This window comes from Lynx canadensis, chromosome D3 (assembly GCF_007474595.2).
Source record: "Lynx canadensis isolate LIC74 chromosome D3, mLynCan4.pri.v2, whole genome shotgun sequence".
Classification (NCBI taxonomy): Eukaryota; Metazoa; Chordata; class Mammalia; order Carnivora; family Felidae; genus Lynx; species Lynx canadensis.
The window spans coordinates 88586944-88607740 of NC_044314.2; the positions used below are offsets into that span (position 1 = coordinate 88586944).

The 20797-nt window shown below is 58.6% G+C and overlaps 1 protein-coding gene across 1 annotated transcript in view; it reads right to left on the reverse strand.

Annotated features, from left to right (window-relative positions):
- SCARB1 (scavenger receptor class B member 1) overlaps positions 1-20797 on the reverse strand; it is a 64846-nt gene that overhangs the window by 16036 nt on the left and 28013 nt on the right. Inside the window, 6 exon segments of the mRNA XM_030335941.1 lie at positions 4297-4463; positions 6589-6704; positions 8171-8266; positions 10161-10364; positions 12546-12687; positions 14335-14492. Coding sequence (XP_030191801.1) covers positions 4297-4463; positions 6589-6704; positions 8171-8266; positions 10161-10364; positions 12546-12687; positions 14335-14492 — 883 coding nt within the window.

Here is a 20797-nt window from a genome sequence, read left to right on the forward strand (position 1 = left end):
GCTCACCAGGGGCCGGGGGGAGGGGAGATGGAGAGTGGCTGGTGACGGGTATGGGTCTCTTTTCGGAAGGATGAGAACATCCTGGAACTAGACAGAGACGGTAGGAGCACAATATTGTAAATGTGCTAAATGCCACTGAACTGCATTTTTTTTTACATTTTTAAAAACGTTCATTAATTTGACAGGGGGTTGGGGACGGGCAGAGAGAGGGAGACAGAGGATCTCCATGCTGATGCAGACAGCCCGATGCGGGGCTCGAACTCTCGAAACGTGAGATCATGGCCTGAACCGAAGTCGGACACTTAACCGACTCACCCAGGCAGCCCTGGACTGAACATTTTTAAATGGTTAACTTTAGGGGCTCCTGGGTGGCTGAGTTGGTGACGTGTCTGACTCTTGATTTTGGCTCTGGTCATGATCTCGTGGTTCGTGAGTCTGAGCCCCAAAGTGGGCTCTGTCCGGACAGGGCAGAGGCTGCTTGGGATTCTCTCTCCCCCTCTCTCTGCCCCTCCCCTGCTGGTGCACTCTCTCAATGTAAATAAATAAACTTTTCAAAAATAAAAAAAAAAAAAATCTTTTAAAAAGACAGATGGGTAAGGGGCGCCTGGGTGGCTCAGTCGGTTGAGCGTCCGACTTCGGCTCAGGTCATGATCTCACGGTTCGTGAGTTCGAGCGCCGTGTCGGGCTCTGTGCGGACAGCTCAGAGCCTGGAGCCTGCTTCACATTCTGTGTCTCCTTCTCTCTCTGCCCCTCCCTGACTTGTGCTCTGTCTCTCAAAAATAAATAAATGTAAAAAAAATAATAATTAAATTTAAAAAAAAAAAAAAAGATGGGCACTGGAAAGGCCTCTTAGCACCGACAGAGACTCTGCTGGGGGTACCTGGAAGGAGGGTAAGGGACTGGGAAAGCACGAAGCCTCTCTCCCAAGTCGGTCAATGTCACTTAAAGTCACCTCCTGGGACCTTCGAAGCTACCTTGAGCACCCCACCCCCAGAGACAACGTCCACAATTCGGAAAACCTCATTTCCCATTCTCCCATCTCTGCCGTGAAAGGAGACCACCAGAGCAAACACGAGGACCCCATGTTTACAGACGGCAGAAGCGAGACCCTCAGTAAGGGGGGCAGTCACCTCGTCAGGCCCTTGAGGGTCGCAAATCTCAAACAAGCCCCCGCGTGCGTCCAAGCCTGGGGAGACCTAAAGTGGGTGAGACCAACGTGCCATCACTTGCTCTGGACGCTAAGCACGCTTGATTTTTCCTAGCAAGCACACATGCACGTGCCCTTTTCTATTTGATTTCCAAACGGCACGGGCAATGAGTGGTCAGCCATTTACAGCTTTGTGGTGCCCCCAGCCAGACCGAAGCCCAGGATCGCCACAGATTATGACTAAGAGGCTCTGCTGAGCAAGTCTGAGGACCTTACACAGCACGGAAGTCTGAGGAGCCGAGAGTCATGATCCGGGTGCCGGTTACACGGGTCCGTGCGCTTTGTGGAATTTCAAACTGCACGTGTTGCTTGGGGACCTCTCGGTACACGTGTTCATTTCAACACAAAAGGGAAAAATCTTTATACCTATGTTTTAATTCCCTTGCGTTTTTTTTTTTTTAAGTTTATTTATTTACTTGGTGGGGGGTGGGGCGGAGGAAGAGAGAGAATTCCAAGCAGGCTCCACATTGTCAGCACAGAGCCCCACCTGGGGCTCCGACCCACGAACTGGGAGATCATGACCTGAGTCCGTATCAAGACTGGGACACTCAACCCACTGACCTACCCGGATGCCCCTAAAATTCCCTTGCACTTTTGAGGTCGTTTGGGCAGATGTGCTAAGATGAGACAGTGCCAACCTCGTCCCTTGCCTTCCCGAGCGGATGGACATACGGTCTGCGCCTGCCGGGCACCCACTCTTTTTTCTGCAACCTAGACCCCAACCCTGGAACCAGCCCGCCCCTCACAGGCTAGGCGAGTGCTGGCCCCACCCACGGAATCAGGGGCTGAGCATGTGACACAGCCTGGCCAATCGGCATAAGCTTTGGCCACGGTGATTGGGTCACAGCTGGCCGTGGATCCAAGGTGGGCCAATCAGGGTGAACCCTGGGAGCTTTTGCAGGATGAGGAGGTCTTATGTGGCCCCCTTTGTGCAGGACCCCCAGAGGAGAGCAGGGGAGCCTGGGGCCCGAGGGGAGAGCCCGCCCGGCAGCAAAGCCAGCCGGGAAGAAAACCGAGCTGGCACACGGGGCGGAAGGCAGCTTCCGACGACAGCTGATCTCTGGAGCCATGCCCACAGACCCCACTGAAGGAAGAATTCAACAGAGGGCGAGGCCAGGGGGGCTCACACAAGGCCACGACAGAGGGCATTTCCAGCCCCCAGCTCTAAACCCCGTCACCTACCGAGCACCCCATTCTGCCTGACCTTGGGGACGTCGTCCAACCCGCAGACAGTCCTTCTCCCCCACAAACCCTGCTGCAAACCACCCCTCTCGGATCCCCATCTCCAGCTGGAAATGCGGCTTCGGCCCCCCACAGGCCCCCAGTCATGTGAGGAGTGGTTTCTTGTCCCACCAACCGTGTGACCTCGGGCATGTCCCAGCCCTGAGCCCCAATGTCCTAAGTGCAGGATACACCCACACACCCATACCTTCAAATGCTCCATACCAGCCACAGTTCTAGAAGCTGAGGACAGAGCCCTGCCGAGAACACTTACAGTCTAGTGAAGGACACAGACAATACATAAAACAAAACACACAGTCAGGGATTTCAGGGAGTGCCGAGCACCAAGAACGCGATCAAGGGTGAGGTGACAGAGAGCGGTTGGCGGGGGCAACTTCAGCATGGAAATCAGGGCAGGCCACCTGGAGGAGGTGGCATCTGAACAGACCAAAAGGAAAGGAGGGAATGATCCACATAGATCCACATGGATATCTAGGGAAAGGACTCTGCAGGCAGGGGGACAGCTGATGCAAAGGGCCTGAGGTAGGACGAAGCTTGACAGACTCTAGAAACAGGGAGAAGACAATGGGGCTGAAGACTAGCTGGTGGGGGAAGCAGAGGAAGAAACGATGTCAGAGAAGCTGGCACGGGCCAGATCCCGCAGAGCACGGAGACCAGGGGCAGGGCTCCGGCATACGTCCGGGGGAGCTGTTAGACATTTGAGGCAAAGGGCTGGCTGGCAATCCGTGTTTTGGAAAGGTCCCTCGGGCTGCTCTCTAGAACAGCGTGCAACACACCTTTCTACAACGATGAACATGTTGTCCTTCTGTGCTGGCCGACCTGTACGGAGGTCACCAGGCACATGTGGGTGGTAAACATCTGAAAGGCGGCCAGTGCGACTAAGGCACCACCTTTTCAACCTGGTTGCATTCAAACCCGTTTCGATTTACGTAGCCGCGTGGGGCCAGCGGTGAGTGACCGCACCGGGCAGACTGGGGAACGGATGGTACGTGGGGTGACGGCAGTGCGACGTGGCGGGGGCCAAAGGGAGGGGCCCGCACCGCGAGGAGGCGGGGTCCCGGGAGGGAGGACGGACCCCCTTCACTGCTCCATCCACAAGCAGAGGCTTCCTCTCCTCCCAACTTGGGACAAGGGCCCTTCCCACGAGGCCGCGTCCTCAAGGCACGTCTCCTGGTGTGACAGGCACAACGAGGCCCTCCCCAAAGACGTCCGTGGAGCCCGTGAAAACGTTAGCCTCCCCACGGCCAAGGGGACCGAAGGACGCAGGTGGAATTAAGGCTGCTAATCGGCTAGCCTTTAACTCAGGGCGTGTGGCCCGGATTACCCCCGGGGGGCCCGGGATGGTCTCCGGGGTCTTCAAACTGGAAGAGGGAAGCAGGAGAGATGTGGGATCAGAGATGATCGTGGACGTGGGGCCAGAGAGACGTGGTGTCGCTGGCGGCGAGGCTGGAGACAGGGGCCAGGAACCAAGGGATTCCGGGGGCCTCCCAAGGGCACAGCGGCCCGTGGATGTGCCCTCGAGCGTCCAGCCAGGAAGGTGTCAGCCCGCGGGCATCTGGGCCCTCGCCTGGGGAGGCCTGCGTCGCACCGTCAGGGGCGATAAAGTCGCTGTCGCTCTCGGCCCCTAAGGTTGTGGGAATTCGTGCCGACAGCCACTAATCTACGCGTATTGCTTTTTCGGATCATCGGTCGCTGCCCTCCTTATCTCCGGCCAATTAATGGAATTATCAAGAGTAAAGAGGCCAGAGATTAGACAGATGGCGGGGGCGCGTAGGGACAGAGAGATGCCTGGTCGCGTCCGGCTACACCCTCCCGCCCACCCTCCCGGGGGGACGAGAGGCACGTACTGAACCTGCAGGTGCTGATGTTCTGAATCCCAGACTCCAGGCAGGGGCAGAAGCCCTCGTTGGGCGGGTAGGTGGAGCCGTTGGCAAACAAGGTGCTGGGGGCCACGAAGCGATAGGTGGGGATGCCTTCGAACACCCCTGACTCCTTGTAGACCAGGTTCATGGACCTGTGGGGGGCAGACGGGGTACAGGATGACGTCCCGCACATGGCGGCCTGACCGGTCCCGCTGAAGGCGGCCCCAGCTGAGCCCCTCCTCACTGCACTGTCTCCACCTGCACTGCCACCCCCCCCACCCCCCCCCACCACCCCCAGGTCCCAGCAGCTGCCTCCGTCTCTCAGCCGGGGGATTGCCAATCGCTCTCCCTGCCTCCCCGCCCACACCCATCTGGTCTCCACGAGCAGATGGCAGTTTAAAATAAGAACACAGTATGTCGTGTCCCCACGTGAAGTCGCAATTGCTTCCCGGGGCGCCCGGGTGGCTCAGTCGGTTGAGCGTCCGACTTTCGGCTCAGGTCACGATCTCGCGGTTCGTGGGTTCGAGCCCCGCGTCGGGCCCTGTGCTGACAGCTCGGAGCCTGGAGCCCGCTTCGGATTCTGTGTCTCCCCCTCTCTCTGCCCCTCCCCCTCTCACACTCTCTCAAAAATAAATAATAAACATTTAAAAAAGTGCAATTGCTTCCAGTATTTTTTTCTGATTTTTTTTAACATTTATTTATTTTTGAGAGACAGAGAGAGACAGAGCGTGAGCAGGGGAAGGGCAGAGACAGAGAGGGAGACACAGAATCCCAAGCAGGTTCCAGGCTCTGAGCTGTCAGCACAGAGCCCCCCGTGGGGCTCGAACCCGCAAACCACGAGACCATGACCTGAGCCGAAATCGGACATTTAACCACCTGAGCTGCCCAGGCACCCCATCAATTGCTTCCAGTCTTATCTAGAATAAGATCCATTGTCCTCACCACGGCCCAAAAGCCTCTTTGGGGTCCAGCCCCTTACAGCACCCCACAGGCCCCCTGGCTGTGGCTCAGACGTGCTCCCTCCTGCCCCTGGTCCTTTTTCTCCATCCGGCCTCCCCGGGCTGATCACACATCCAGCTTCAGTTCTGCACACACGTGGTGACTGAGCCGCCATCGCCTCAGCCAGCGGCACCGTGTCCCCCACCCTGTTCACCCTGCCGTGTTTCTCAAAGGCACTTCTGAACTTGAATATGGACTCTGGATTACAACCGTGCTGTCCACGGAGGCCACCTGTCACACACGCCCCTCGGATGGGGCGAGTCTGGGCGTGGCCCGCCGTAAGCTAAAACACATCCCACATTTCTACAGCTTGATACAAAAAAATTTTTTTTTTAAAAAAGTGACACATCTCAACAACATTTGACGTTGCTTACAGGCCAATGTGGTAATGTTTTGGATACAGTTGGGTCAAATAAAACCTATCGCTAAAATTAACTTCGTGTACGTCTTGTTACTTTTTTTAACGCAGCCACTAGAAAATCTAAAATTGCAGACAGGACTCGCGTTCCTAGTTAGGGGACAGCAGCGGCCCAGACAACAGTGTTAAGGTGGACGCCAGATTTCTTCATTTTCATGACGGTAACGTGGTCGCGCAAGAAAACGGCCTTGTTTTTAGAAAACGCTCCCTGAGGTATTGAGGCGTCCAACTTATTCTCGGGCGGTCCCGGGGGCTGAGCAGTGACGAGAGAGCGGATGGGGCAGGAGAGAAATGACCTCCAAAACTGAGGGAAATGGCACCTGCCATTTTCTCTGGGTTGAAATTTCTCATTTTAGAAAGTAAACAGAGGCACAGCAAAGGCGGCTCCAGCAGAGGGGTCTCTCAGAGGAGAGCTCTGTCTATTCTCACCCTCACTGGGACCCCCAGAATCCACCGGGCCTCCAAGGCCACACTCTGGAGCCCAAAGAGGCTGTCGGACACGCGTCTAGAGATCTCAGCATCCAAATGGGCAACTGGGCAGCTGGACGGATGCCGCAGGGGGCCGGTGCTCACCCCATTCCCAGCCCTCGGGCCCCGATGGCTTCCTGCACCCGGCTAATGCCACTTACCAGCATGCCGACCCCTGCCCGCAGCCTCTCTGGGTGCAGGAGGGGTGTGGCCCTTCACGGTGTAACCAAAGAGAGTTCCGGACCGTGCCAAGGGCCCACGAACACACAAAGAGCCAAACGTGCTTCCCAAGCACACGCGAAAAGCCACTCGGTTAGGCCGTGAGCGTCCACAAAGCCAACTTTCGCTGCCCGGGGAAGGCCCAGGATGACCCAGGATGTCCCAGCAATTACCGGCAGGCCTCGGGGCTGTAGAATTCCAGTGAGGTCTCAGGAGTCATGAACGGCGCCCACATCTGTCCAGACGTCCCATTGATCATGTTGCACTGGTCAGAATGCCAGTATTTGACCTGCGGGGAAGCGTTCGGACGCGCCCGTTGAGCTCCGCGACGGCTCTCGGCGATGACCACACGCGACCTGGGGCGGCGACCGCACGGGGCCCCGGGGAGAAGGGCACCCACCACTCCATTCCAGAAGCCGGTCCCCTGGGGGAGGCGAGCGGGCGGCCGCACGCACAGCCAGAGAGCGTCGGCTGTGGCTCCCCGCTCGCGAACATGGACCCTCGAACGGGCACCTTTGCCCCGGGGACTCGGTGACTTTATCTGTAAAATCACCCCCATCTCCAAGGGGCACAGTGAGCAGGAGAGGAGGGAGGTGAGAGGTGAGACTCTGGCATCCTCACCATTCAGAGAGGACGTCACCAGAACACAGATAAGGGAGGGGGTGAGTGAAACATTTGCCGTATTTACTGTAAAACATCTACGGTAAGCAAAATATTTAAAATCATAATGGTGCCCCCGTCCCCCAGGGGGCGATCTCAACCCAGCAGCTGCCTTTGGGAAGCCAGGCCTGGAAAGAACAAAACAGACCCCTCCCCTTCTGGCCCTCTGTTGTGTGCACGCGCGTATCTGTGCATTGAAAACACAAGCCAGAGAAGGCGGAGAGCCTCCGCTGGGAAGGGTTGTTACCGGCTGCAAATGGTGATCTGGCCGCTCCCGGCACGGATGGGGGGGCGGGGGGTGATCGCTGGGGCCCCCAGGTCACGGTGAGCGCTTGGCAGGTGTGAACAACATTTGCATCCGTAACAAGAAAAGGCAAGTAAGGTGGAAAACAGCAAGTTGCGGGCCAACGCATTTCGTCACGTTCGAAGGAGCACACCCACCTCGCACGCGGGCGTGGAAGGGACAGAGGAGGACAGGAAGGCCCCACACTGCACACCGTGGACTCCCCGCTGTGCCCCAGTGCAGGGGGGCCGGCGTGTGGAGCGTGGCAAGGGGCACTTAATCTGTCTCTACTGGTTTTTCGTTTCTTTGTTTTAATTTTTATAGCCGGCTCCCAGCTGTCAGCCCAGAGCCCGACGCCAGGCTCGAACTCACAAACCGTGAGATCCTGACCGGAGCCGAAGTCGGACGCTTAACCGACCGAGCCACCCAGGCGCCCCTGTTGTCTTATCCTTTTAATGTGAGCGTCTTCCTGTGTTCCTAGTGTAATTACATCTTTCAATGCAACGGGTGGTTACAGGATCAGTGTAGTCTTTTTGAAGTGGTTTTGTAAATTCGACAAAAGGAAAGAAAGAACTCACTTCCTGGTATACACTAGGTGCTACATAAGTAGAGCTTCTATTCCCCACCCGCCCGTTCAGAACCAAGAGCTAGCTGAACCCCGACCACAGGCAAAATCCCCGACTTCGAGAACGGTCTCCACTCCAGAGGGGAACACCCTCCGGAGTTCCAAGAGAAACAAGGAGCCCGGCACAGGTGGCCTCAGTGGCTCCCGCCCGGCCCCCGAGCAGGAGGGCACCGCCCCTTGCCCTCACCTTGCTAAGCCCGTTCCACTTGTCCACGAGATGGATTCTGCTGAAGTCTTTGACCCCCGTGAACACGGTGAAGAGCCCGGAATTGGAGTTGTTCAGCTGCGGACAACGACAGAGAACGGCGTCTTTAAGCCTCGCGACAGGGGCAGAGGCCCCGGGGCCCGGCCCTCGAGCACACCCCTTTATTTAGAGGCCGTTCCCCGCTTCACCCAGAGGACAGGGGCCTCGATCTCTTGTTCACCGCTGCATCCCGGTGCCTGGGGACCGAGAGGAGGGAGCATTTCCAGAAGAGGGCTTTCTAGAAGAGGCACTCGATTCCAGCGTCCCTCCTAGAAAGCGTCCCACCTTCCCTTCCTGACTCAAGGAGAGTCTGCTCTTCGTCCCGGGGGGGGAATAGCAGAATGCCCCCCTCCCCCCAGACTTAAAATAAAGCAAGGTCATGGGACCTCTCCGATCAACGGAAACGCCACTTCCGGGTGGAAGTTTTAGGAGCTAGCACATGCACATGCCACCGTGCTTTCTGCCGCTGCTGCAGGGGTCGTGGAAGCGTGCGTCAAGCTGCTGCCTCCCTCAGCCTGGGTCCCTGAAGTGGCCAAAAAGAGCAGACGGCCCCCTGGTCACCCACACTGGACACAGCATACAAGCCAGGAGCGAACTTACTGTTTCGAGCCTCTGAGGTTCTGGGGCTGCTTATTACCCAGCATAACCTGATCTATCCTAACGGATACAGGACCTAATGTTTGTTATCGAGCAGGTTCTGGACACAAAGCCCCAGGCTCTGGCACTCTGAGGAGATTTCCTAGAAACAGATTTCTAATTCACAGCAAAGACACGCAAAGCACACAAAGAAATGAGTGACCGTGGGGTGAAATCTAGAAGCCTCCCCTTCCTCCTCCGTAACAAAACCCAAACCTTACTCAGGGCATCAGCACAGCAGCTGCGGCCTTTAGCCTTCTCGGCTGCATTTCCCCACTTCCCTTGCAGTTAGGCGCGGCCACTTGACTAAGTTCTGGCCAAGGGAAAGCAAGTGGAAATTGGTTTCCTCCCTCCCAAAGAAGGAGACGGCTGGGTCATGTTGCTTCGTCCTCCACTCCCTTGCCTGCCTCTCCATCCCCAACCGCTCCTTCCTTCCCATTCTGCTTCCCGGAAGGTAGGTGCGGCCGCGGGCGCTCCGGCAGCCACACGGGACCATGTGGTAATCTGGAGTACGAAAACCACACCGTAAGGATAGCAGAGCAAAAAACACTCTGGATCCCTGAAGGATATGAAGACACCACACCAACACTGAACCGTCACTGCTGGGATGTTATTCGGGGTTTCCGTTATACGCAAACATAGGTTGCGCGGCTGCTACTCGCTTTGCAAGAATTCTCACTTGTTTACGAGTCTGTAAGACGCTTTGAAAGGAATCATGTCACTTAACCCCAAACTTGCCAGCTTACCCACCCGCTCAGAACCGGCCAAAACGTAGTGAGTGTCTATCACGTGCCAGGGGCGGAATCCCAGCCTGCCTCCCCCGCGCCGCCCAACACAGAGCAGCAGCGCCCAAAGGGGAGGCTGAGGCCGGAGCCACTCGGAGGGCTCGCTGAAACCTGCGGTTGAGGGAGCCAAGGTCAGGCTGTCCGTCGGCCCAGGGCTCAGGAGCCCAATCCCTACCGCACTATCAGGGGTCGAGATCAAGAGGAAGCAGGCAGCCCGGGGCAGCGTCGGGGTCAACACTCGTGACCCGCCTGCCCGGCCGCCGGTCTCCGTTCGTCCACCGGCAGCCGCAAGCGTCCAGCCGCACCTGAGCACAGGCCTGGAGTTTCCAGTCTGATGAGCCAGCAAACTCTCTACTTGTCCTAAGCCACTTTGAGTTAGGTTTTCTGCCCTTGACCACCCAATGCCCCCAGGTCCCCGGCCAGCCCGAAAAGCAGGCCGCTGACCCATCTTCCAGGCCGTGGCAACGAGGACACGACCCAGGCCCCCGAACTGCTGGCCGAGCCGCACTTACCTCCGCAAAGAGCCCAAACTTGCCCTTGAAGGGAAACATGTTTGGCAGGTACTTGTTGACGAGGTGCACCAGAGGGTCCTCGTAGCCCCACATGATCTCGCCCACGGTGCGGTTCATGAAGGCACGCTCTCCGAGGGTGCTGAACGCCAAGGTCATGATCAGCTTCAGGCTCATGGGCTTGTTCTCCATCATCATCGCCGCGCCCTGCAGAGCCCGGGGACACGACAGGCTAGATGCCACGGGTCCGTCCACCCTGGACGTCACGCCGGGCCCAGGCCAGCGCACTACCTGTTCCCGTACGGTCTGAGAGCCAAGAACGTTTTTGTATGTTTTTCACGTTTACTCATTTTTGAGAGAAAGACCGCAGGGCAGGGGCAGAGAGAGAGAGAGAGAGAGGGAGAGGGAGACAGAGACTCCGAAGCAGGCTCTGTGCTGACCGCAGGGAGCCCGGCGAGGGGCTCGAACTCACAAACCGTGAGACCACGGCCCGAGCTGGAGTCGGGAGACTCGACCGGCCGAGCCACCGGGGCGCCCCATAATTTTACGTTTTCAAACGGTTGAAGAAAAGGGCATTCAAAACAATGAACATGATAGGAAACGCACATTCAGTGTCCATATGAAACAAAGTTTCATTGGCACGTAGCCACGTCTACCCATTTGTGTTGTCTTTGGCTGTTTGTGGATTGGCAGGCAGAGCTGGACGGTTGCAACAGAGACTACGTGGCCCTCGGAGCCTAAAATATTTACTATCTGGCCCGTTACAGAAGTTTGCTCCCCCGTTCAAAACACGTAAAAGCACACGTGTGTACGTGGGGCGTGCACGCAAGGACGGCTCCTTTATAAATGGTGATAGCCTTCTGCTTGTGTTCTGTACCCGCCTTTCTCCCCCTTGGACGTACCTTAGGGACTGCTCTGAGCCACCACCTACGGCCCCGCCCCCCGCCCCCGGGTCCCCGTCCCCGCCCACCGCGCGCATCCCCGCCCCCTACTGCCGGGCCAGGTCCTAGCACCGCCTGGCTGCAATAAACCACCGCAACGAAACTGCACACGGTAGAACAACATTTAGGTTGTTTCTGGAATCTGCTCTGACGCGGTTGCCAAAATGAATATCCGCGGGTACAAACATCTTCTGTGTGTGTTAGGCTATCAGGAGGACACATTCCTACCCGTGGAGTTTCTGAGGTCGGAAGCAAGGTGCAATTTCTATTTAAAGTCACTAACCCTCCGACGGCCCCTCCCAGTTCCTCCCGGCAGGACGTGAGCGTGTCCGTTTCCACGAATGCTCACGAACCCTGGGAGTTATCCGGAGGGCTGTGCCCGCCTGATCGGTGGGGCAAAGCGTCTTCACCGCCAAAGCTTAAGGATCGAACTCTGGGGGAGGCAGCTGTGAAGCTTCGGGATGCATTCGTTCCCCCGTCCAACGGACTCAGCAGGTGAGTTCGCCTCGGATCCAGGGCCCAGCCGAGGGCCGGCCCCGGATCACCGACAAGTAGACAAGGTAGCGTGTGTAAGGCCCATCAACACTAAGCGTGTTAGCAGAGCATTGACACGACAGGCGTGAGCCCCTTCTCTCTAGAAAGGCCTGCTGGCACGACTGGCCCTTGGCCGCCATCTGGGAACTTGGGTTTGCAGGGGTTCCCACCCCTCTCTGACTGATAAGGGGTGGGGGTGGGGGGCTCTCTGTGCCTGGACTCCTTGTACAAACAGTATGATTTACGCTGACCACTGCTTTCCTTCCGGGGATCTGGATTTCGGTGGGTGCCAGGCAGAAGGTGCCTCCGTGACCAGCCCCCGATTAAAGCCCTGGGGACGGAGTGTCTAGAGGTCTCCCGGGGGATAAGCCTTCATTCACGTGCGCTGTCACAGCCTGTTGCCGGGGGACGTGGGGGAGTCCTGGCCTCCACCCCACACGCCTTTTTCCCTTTGCTGATTTTGTGCCGCACCCTTCCTCCGTAACAGATCACAGTGGGGTCCCGCGAGCTCTCCCAGGGAGTCGGCGAGCCTGGAGGCGGGCTCGGGGACCCCAGCCCACGGGCACACAGTCTGCAAGCCCAGCGACGACTGTGGCCCAGCTGCAGAGGACGGAAGCCCCGCCTGCAAACGCTGCAGACAGTGACACGACCTGGGGGCGCCCGAGGAAGTCCCCCACCAGCACCTCCGTTTGGAGATGTTACATTTGCAGACGAAGAAAGGACACACAAGGACTTGGGCCGGGCCCCCCAAGCCAGAGAAAGGACGCACCTGGGAAACTCAATGGGCTGAGAGCCGGGCCCCACGCAGGACGGCCCTGCGCAGGGGGCAGGCGTGAAGAGAGATGGAGACCCGCAGGGACGGGGATGAGGGCCGGCGGGGGGGGGGGTGGGGCGCAGCCCGGGGCAGCCTTACCAAGACCAGGATGTTGGGCATGACGATGTAGTCACTCTCCAGGCCGTGGGACCTGTCAGGCTGGAACTGGAAACTGCGGTACTCGAGGAATGACACGGTGTCATTGTCATTGAAGGTGATGTTGCTCTTGTGCCTGAACTCCCTGTGGGCGGGGAAGTCGGGGTCAGCGGGTCCCGGCCGCACAGGGACGCAGCACCCGCCGGGAGCCAAGGGCCCCCAGCCGCCTTCCCTGAGCCCACCGTGAGAACGGGCGCCCAAGCCTCCGCGGGGCTCCTCGGGGCCACCCCGAAGAGCACCCGGATCCCAACACCCCCCACCCCCCCGGCCGAGTGCCACCTCCTTCACAGCCTCCCCCCACCGCCCCTGGCAGGCGGCTGCTTTTCCGAGGGACGCAGTGTGGCGCGGTGGTTAGGAATGTGCACTCTGGGGACACGGGGTCCGGGCTCGAACCCTGCCTCTGTCACTTACTACCGGGGCCTCGGTTTTCCCGTCTATAAAATGGGAGCGATGACAAGACCTGCTTCGTAGGGCTGTGTGAGGGCTGAGTGGGTCGGTGCCCATCAACCCACCCGACAGCGGCCCAAAGCACAGGAGACACTATGTAAGTCTCAGCCGCTTCGATCCATCATTATCCCGTTTAACCCATTCTCTACAGGGTACCCGGACAAAGTCTGAAAAGTGGAAACTCTCTCCCCAACAAGCCTTCTTTGTGGACAAGATAAAATCAAGCCCCTAGTGTGGCCCCCGAGGTCCCCGACACCCAACCCCATCCAATGCTCTGGCCTTGTCTCTGCCACTCTCCCCCCCTCACTCACACCAGGCCAGCCACACAGGCCTTCTCCTTCCCGGACTACCAGACTCTGCCTGCCTCAGGGCCTTTGCACCTGCCGCCGCCTCTGCTTGGGGCCCTCCTCTCCCCAGATCTTCAGATAGCGGCACCCCCTTCTCACCACCCAGGCCTCGGGAAGCGCTCCGCTGGTAGAGGTCCCCCCCGTGACCCTCCAGTTAGACCAACCCCGCCCACACCCATCCCTCCAGCACTTCTCCGGGCTTCCCCTGCGTGCCTCTCACCACACTTACGGCCACCTGATTGGCCCGCGTGTTTACTCTCGTTGGACGTCAGCTCTGCGAGGCAGGGGCTTGGGTCTGCCTCTCACAGCGACTGGCACGGTGCCCAGCACGCAGGGGCTGCTCAATAAATGCTTCCGGAAGGAAGAAATCAGTAGGAACTTTGGCAAAGCGGGCTCAGCCCCGAAGCCTTTCACGGACCAGCCCGGTCGGCAGTTCTGCGACGTGACTCGTCCCAGAAGGCGGAACGGGCAGGAGCCGGGAACTGGGTCTCACGCTGGAACAGCCCTCCCTCGTCTCTCGGAAAACCGCTCCGGCCGATTCAACGAGCCGCGCTCTCCCAAAGACCATGGAAGAGGGTCACACAGCAACCGTAATAATACGCCAGCAGCTAACGTTTACTGGGCAGACGCCGAAGGGCCCCCCGCGATCTCATCCGGTCCTCATAACCTCACAGCCACCCCAGGGTGGATACGGTTACCGTCCATTTACAGACGGCAAAACTGAGGCACGAGGAAAGACCGCCCCATCCTGCAATCAGAAAGCCAGTTTTCAAAGCCGGGAGGTCTCTCCCCAGAGTCCACGGTCTCAACCACGAGGGCACGGACTGGAGAAAGCCAGACTGACCTTAAGCAAGCCTCTCCGCTCCCGGGGGCCTCGGTTTCCTCAACTGTAAAATGGGGTGACGACCCGGACCCCCCCCAGTCCCCTCCGTCCTCACCTGTACACGTAGGGCCCGCGCTCCCGCACCTGCGGCTTCTCGCCCAGGAGGACGGCGCTGGGGTTGACCACGTCGAAGAAGTAGACGGACAGGTAGAAAGGGACGGGGATCTCCTTCCACATGTTGAAGGACAGGCTGCTGGGGTCGATGCGCACATTCTGTGGGGGCAAAACGAACACGTCCGTGAGGAGCGTGACCCGGGTCCCCACAGGTGCCCACCCCACCGGGCGGCTAGAACCGCGGCCCGGAGCCAGGCTGCACCGCCGGGCCGCACCCGGGCACCCGGAGGGCGCTCTCCGCACACGCACTGCTCCGGAGTGTCCGTTCATCGGCGAGATACTCCTGCTTGTTTTTTCCTTTTTGAAAGATTTTTTTTTAATGTTTACTTATTTGTTTTTGAGAGAGAGGAAGAGCAAACACAAGCGGGGGAAGGGCAGAGCGAGCGAGAGAGAGAGAGAGAGAGAGAGAGAGAGACACACACACACACACACACACACACACACAGAATCCGAAGCAGGCTCAGGCTCCGAGCTGTCAGCACAGAGCCCGACGCGGGGCTCGAACTCACGGACCGCGAGATCGTGACCTGGCTGAAGTCGGACGCTTAACCGACTGCGCCACCCAGGCGCCCCTCAACAAACTTTTCCTGAGCACCTGCTACATACCAGCCACTCTTCTAAGAGCTGGGGATACCAGAGAGAACAAGACAGACCCCAATGCCCAGCGTCGTGGCCTCTTTAACCTAGCCGGGGAAAGGCAGGTATTGCACACGAAGGTAAAAGGTGGGCCGTGTGAGAGGCGGCGATAGGGAAGGGGATTGCAACTTTATTTTTTTTTTTTAATTTTTTTTTTTCAACGTTTATTTATTTTGGGACAGAGAGAGACAGAGCATGAACGGGGGAGGGGCAGAGAGAGAGGGAGACACAGAATCGGAAACAGGCTCCAGGCTCTGAGCCATCAGCGCAGAGCCCGACGCGGGGCTCGAACTCACGGACCGCGAGATCGTGACCTGGCTGAAGTCGGACGCTTAACCGACTGCGCCACCCAGGCGCCCCAAGGGGATTGCAACTTTAAACGGAGCAGACAGGTGAAAACGCCAGCAAAAATAGAACAAAAACAAACACAGAATAAAAACAAAGGGCAGCGAGGGGAACGCGTGGATTTGGTGGGAGGAGGATGGCACACGGATGCAATGTCCAGTGCAAAGGCCCTGAGGCAGGGAGGTGCTGAGACAGAGCCGAAGAAAACAGGTCTGCAGCCTGTCTGTCAGATACAGTGGCCTCTAATCCCTGCCTCCCTCCTCAGCTCTGCAAGCCCTGCTCTAGTGTCACAGGGAGGTCCCCCCGGGACCACCCAACCCACCCCCCCCAACGTGGCCCGGCCACATCACGGGCCCCGGAAGGCTCAGAGCCTGGGTCTGTCACAGGGAGCCAGCCCATGAGACAGATGCCCAATATCACAAAGTTAGGTACAACACAGCATGGGTCACCTTCCACGTTCCTTTGAACATGGCCTTCCAGAACAAGGACAGCCACCCCCCGACTGTGCCCAAACAGCCAGAACCAACGGCAGAGGCTACAGCCGCACGTTCGGGTCCAGGAGGCAGAGGGCAGGAGTTGGCCAGCCAGGCCCCGCCCTCTGTCCCCAACAAGCAGACTCGGGAGAGGAGCGGATTTGAAGGCAGCCGGATCCCAGGACCACGCGGGCAAGACGGTCATCTCTGAGCCTCGGTCTTCCCATCTGTACAATGGGCGCCAGTGACTCAGCTGCGTCGCGTTTGACCGACATGGCAATGAAATGAAGACGGGTTGAATTCATTGCCAAGAAGAAAAAACTGGAAGACTGACCACAAAATCTGGATTTCAGGGTGTCGTAATCACTTGTTGACAAACACATCTTCCCTACCAGCCACGGAAGCCACAGGGACCATGTTTATAACGCGACATCTGATACACGCAAATAGAGCGGAGTCACAAACGTGATCTGAGCGAAGGATTCTGTGGAATCTCCGAACTGCTTCAATAGCGACAATTTCTTTTTCAAAATCAAACGCTCCTGGGAGCCAAATCACACACCTCGGGCCACCGCTAGGCTCACGGGCCACCCCGTGCCACGCCCGCCAGGGCACCATCTGGAGGAGGGCGGCCCCACAGCTCCTGTGGGCGCGGGCTGGGCGAGAGGCTGCTGGGTGGGGCGGGGAGCAGGGGGTCGCCCAGCGTGGAAATCCTCAAATCTGCAACAGGCCCACAGGGAGGGAGTCCCGACGCGGCCGTCTCAGCCATCGCCTCCCCCACACGGAAAAGACACACACGGGGCTAGTGACCAGGGGTCCCTGCCTGTCCTGGCTTCCGCCAGGAGAGAACGCGACGTCGGTCCCAGCTCCTTCCTCCTGTGCGTGTGTGTGTGATAAAAACACGTAACACCAGAACTGCCCTCTTAGCAAATATTTAAGGAGACGACGCAGTCCTGTTAACTGCAAACGCTGTGGCCTATGGGAGATCGCGGGGCTTGCTGGGCTTGCGAAACGAAAACAGGAAGAGCGGCCACGCGCAAAGTTGTGGAGGGGGGGTCTTTCCACACACACCGCGGCGACGGGCTGGAGGGCGATCACTTCCCGCAAACTCCTCGAGTTGTACACACTGAATATGTACAGCTCTTTAGAACGCCAATCATACCTCAGGCAAGGGGTTTTAAAAAACGAAGAGTGTTTCCGGTTCCTGCCTCCCCTCCCTCCCCAGCCCTGTTTCTCAGCCGGACCCGGAGAAGCCCTGGGACCTCCAGCATCCCAGAAGCCCACCCCACGTTCCTCGTCCGCTGTCCAGCTCACCCTGCCCTGGGGACAAATCACGACCCAAGAAATGAATCACCAGGCAAAGCCACGTGTCCCTCCCTCTCTCTCTCCAGCAGAAGGGGCTTCCAGGTTCTGGGGTTCCACCCCATTCACCCGCTCACTCACAGGGAACGTTCGATGACCCAGCTCTGCCTTCTGGCTGGGTGACGGTGGGTAAGTCATTGCTCCTCTGTGAACCCTCAACCTCCACATCCATACAATGGGCACGAGGGTAGGGTCCACCTCGCAGAGCTGGGGTGAGGTTTACGTGCGTCTGCAGAGGTAGAGTGCTCAGAACAGGGTATGGCAGAGCCCGGGGCATCCGGAAGGTCAGGCAAGTAGTCACCCGGCATGAAGTGACCGACCCTTCTTCCTCCCCGGCACTGTCGCTGCCCCACCCCCCACCCTCAGGAGGGGGCAGACTTTGCACTGGTTTTGATCGGCATCGGGACAAGGCATCTGGACCCAGCAGCTGATTAGACAGCAGCGCTAGCCAAGCTCACGGCCTTTTGCCTGATATGACAGAGTCTAGCCCCCTCCCCCTCCCCCTCCCCCCAAGGCCGAAGATCACAGCCCGGAACACAAAGACTTGGGAGAGAGGGTCAAGGTGAGCCCTTGCCGGGCACCACCGCCTCTCACCGAACCAGACCCGCCAGGAGCCCATTCCTGGACGGTCAGAGAGGCTGCCCGGAACAGGGGACGCGTGAGCCCAGTACCGAAAGAGTGAGCTGGGCTTTGCCGGGAAAGGAAGACGGGAGAGGGCATTCCTAGCAGAGGACGCAGCCCGTGTACAGGCGGGACGCCTTGAGGACCACGGCTTACCTGAACGTCCATCGACAGCGAATATGTTTTTAAAACATATTTTTCTTTAATTTTTTTAATGTTTGCTTATCTTTGAGAGACAGAGCACGAACAGATCGACTTGGGAAAAAAAGACGAGCCTCAGAAAGATACAGTCGGTTGGGACCTTTTCACAGCGATTTGTCAAACGTACAACATACTGTGTAAGCTTTTATTTCCTGAAAATAAAATGAACCTAAAAGCTGTCGTCTTCACCCCAGCCGGCAAGTCCCTCCACCTGGTCTGGCCCCTGTGGCCTCTCCAGGACACACGTCCTGTCCTGTCCCTGTCATTTACTCAACCCTGTCATGCTGGCCGACTGGCAGACACTTCTGCCCCAGGGCCCTTGCACGGGCTATTCTGCCTCTAATGTTCTTCCTAAGGTGACCACATAGTCAGATCTCTCGCCTGATCTCCCTGAAACTGTGTTTCCCATGGCCCTTGTCGCCTTCCAGCATGCTCTATGTCCACTGTTCTTTCTCCGTCTCCCCTGCTAGGTCATGAACTCACAAGGACAGGATCCTCGTCTGCTTTGTTCATGGATTCACTGACGTATCCCCAGGGCCTAGGACAGTGCTTGGCACCCAGCGGACACTCGGCAAAGTTTTGCTGAGTCAACGAGCACCGTGAGCCCTGGAACATGGAAACGTCTACCAGAGAGCGGCTATCTGCTTCCTCCTTTGTATGTACACCTATTTTTCAAGTTTATTTATTTATCTTGAAGGAGGGGGGGCATAGAGAGAGGGAGAGAGAAAATCCCAAGCAGGCTCTGAGCTGTCAGCGCACAGCCCGAGGCGCGGCTCGATCCCACGAAGCGTGAGATCACGACCAGAGCCGAAATCAAAGAGGCAGATCCTTAACGGACTGAGCCAGCCAGGCGCCCCTCCTTTGTATATATTTCAAATAGCTCCTACTTAAGCGAGATTTTTTTTTTTTTTTAAGTACACATCACGGCTTCCTTGGGGCCCAGCTCGGGCCGGGACAGCGGCCCAGGGGACGCGGGATGGCAAAAACGAACGTTTCGTTCACGCTGACTTTCGGCTATCGGTCTCTGTTTCGGTGAAGTCGATCTGTAAAACCAGAGTCGTGATCGCATTCTGAGGCTTAGCCAGCCGCCACCTCACGGGCCAGGCCGCAGTGCCGGGACCGAGGCCGATGGAGGTCACACGTGGATGTCACAGACCGCGAGGGTGGTCTCCACGGGCTCCTCCATTGGCCCCCGTCGCCTCCCCAGGCCAGGAGGGGAGGTGCTCCAGACGCTGCCCAGGGAGGGACAGCCGGGCGGGGGATGGGCTGGGGGGTCCTGGGCCAGCCCCGTGCTTCACCGGAGGCCTGGGAGGTGGGGGGTCCTGGGCCAGTCCCGGGCATCACCAGAGGGGCCTGGGAGATGGGGGGTCCTGGGCCAGCCCCGGGCATCACCAGAGGGGCCTGGGAGGTGGGGGGTCCTGGGCCAGCCCTGGGCATCACCAGAGAGGCCTGGGAGGTGGGGGGTCCTGGGCCAGTCCCGGGCATCACCAGAGAGGCCTGGGAGGTGGGGGGTCCTGGGCCAGTCCCGGGCATCACCAGAGAGGCCTGGGAGGTGGGGGGTCCTGGGCCAGCCCCGCGCGTCACCGGAGGCCCAAGGAAGGCAGGAAGAGGCCAGGGGCCGCATGGGTGTTGTTCCAGGGCCTCAGACTTCCAGCCTGGCCTCGAGCGCGCGGCTGGGATGAGCTCTGAGCTGAGGAGTGGGCAGAGGCTGAGAGGGCCCCACGGCTCCCGGGGACTTCACCGTCACCCTTGGCCGGCGGTGGCGAAAGCTCGGGACCTCAGTCCAGAGGCCGGAAAAGCGTCGCTCGCCAGATCCCAAGAGCCAGGGAATCCAAGACCCCCGGCGAAACCACACTCGGGAAGCCTCAGCTGGCCCCCCTCCCCCCGACCCGGCTGCTCGGACGAAGTCACTCCGGGGGCGGGAGGGGGGACTTGAAGCAACACACATTTGTTCTCTCACAGGTGGGGGGGGGTGGCCAAAGTCTGACCCCAAGGTGTGGGCAGGGCCACGCCGCCCCTGAGCGCTCTGGAATCTGGAAGGGGGGGTCTCGACTTGCTTCCCAGCCTCCGTTGTGGCCTCGCCTTCCTGTGTGTGTGTCCTCTCCTCTTAAAAAAAAAACTCGCGTTGGATTTAGGGCCCATCTGGTCCTTACCTTAATTTCATCGGCAAAAATCCTATTTCCAAATAAGGTCACATTCACAGGTAACTGGGGTTAGAACTCACACGTCTTTGGTGGGGGGGTGGGGGGGGACACTTACGGAGCCCAATACAGGGGCCAAGGCCAAGCTACGCGACTAGAGTGTCACCGGAACCCACACCCAGCCAGGATGGCATCCTGGCCCAAAGCTCACATCCTCGGTCCCCTGGCACCGGGGAGAACGGGCCACCTCCACGCCCCTCGGCACACCCAGCGGACCCCACGGCGCTCCTCAGGCTCGACGTCGGGGCTCCCGGACGATCGTGGAAAGATGCACCACGCGCCCCAACCATTCACCAGCACCCCCCAAAACTCCCGGGGCACCTGCGGGGGCCCCTTGGCATCCTGAGCGCAGAGAATAAGCCAGCAAGGTCCCCGCACTGGCGGAGGTGATGGCCCCGGGGCAGAGGGCACCGGTGAGCACCAGATAAACAAATCCTTGCAGGAAATACTTCAGGCCCTGACGCTTACTGGGGGAAAAGAAAGCCAGGTGGAGAGTGACAGGGCCGTCACGTCAAACTGGGCAGTCCAGGAAGGCCTCTCGGAGGAGTCCATATTCTCCTTCCTC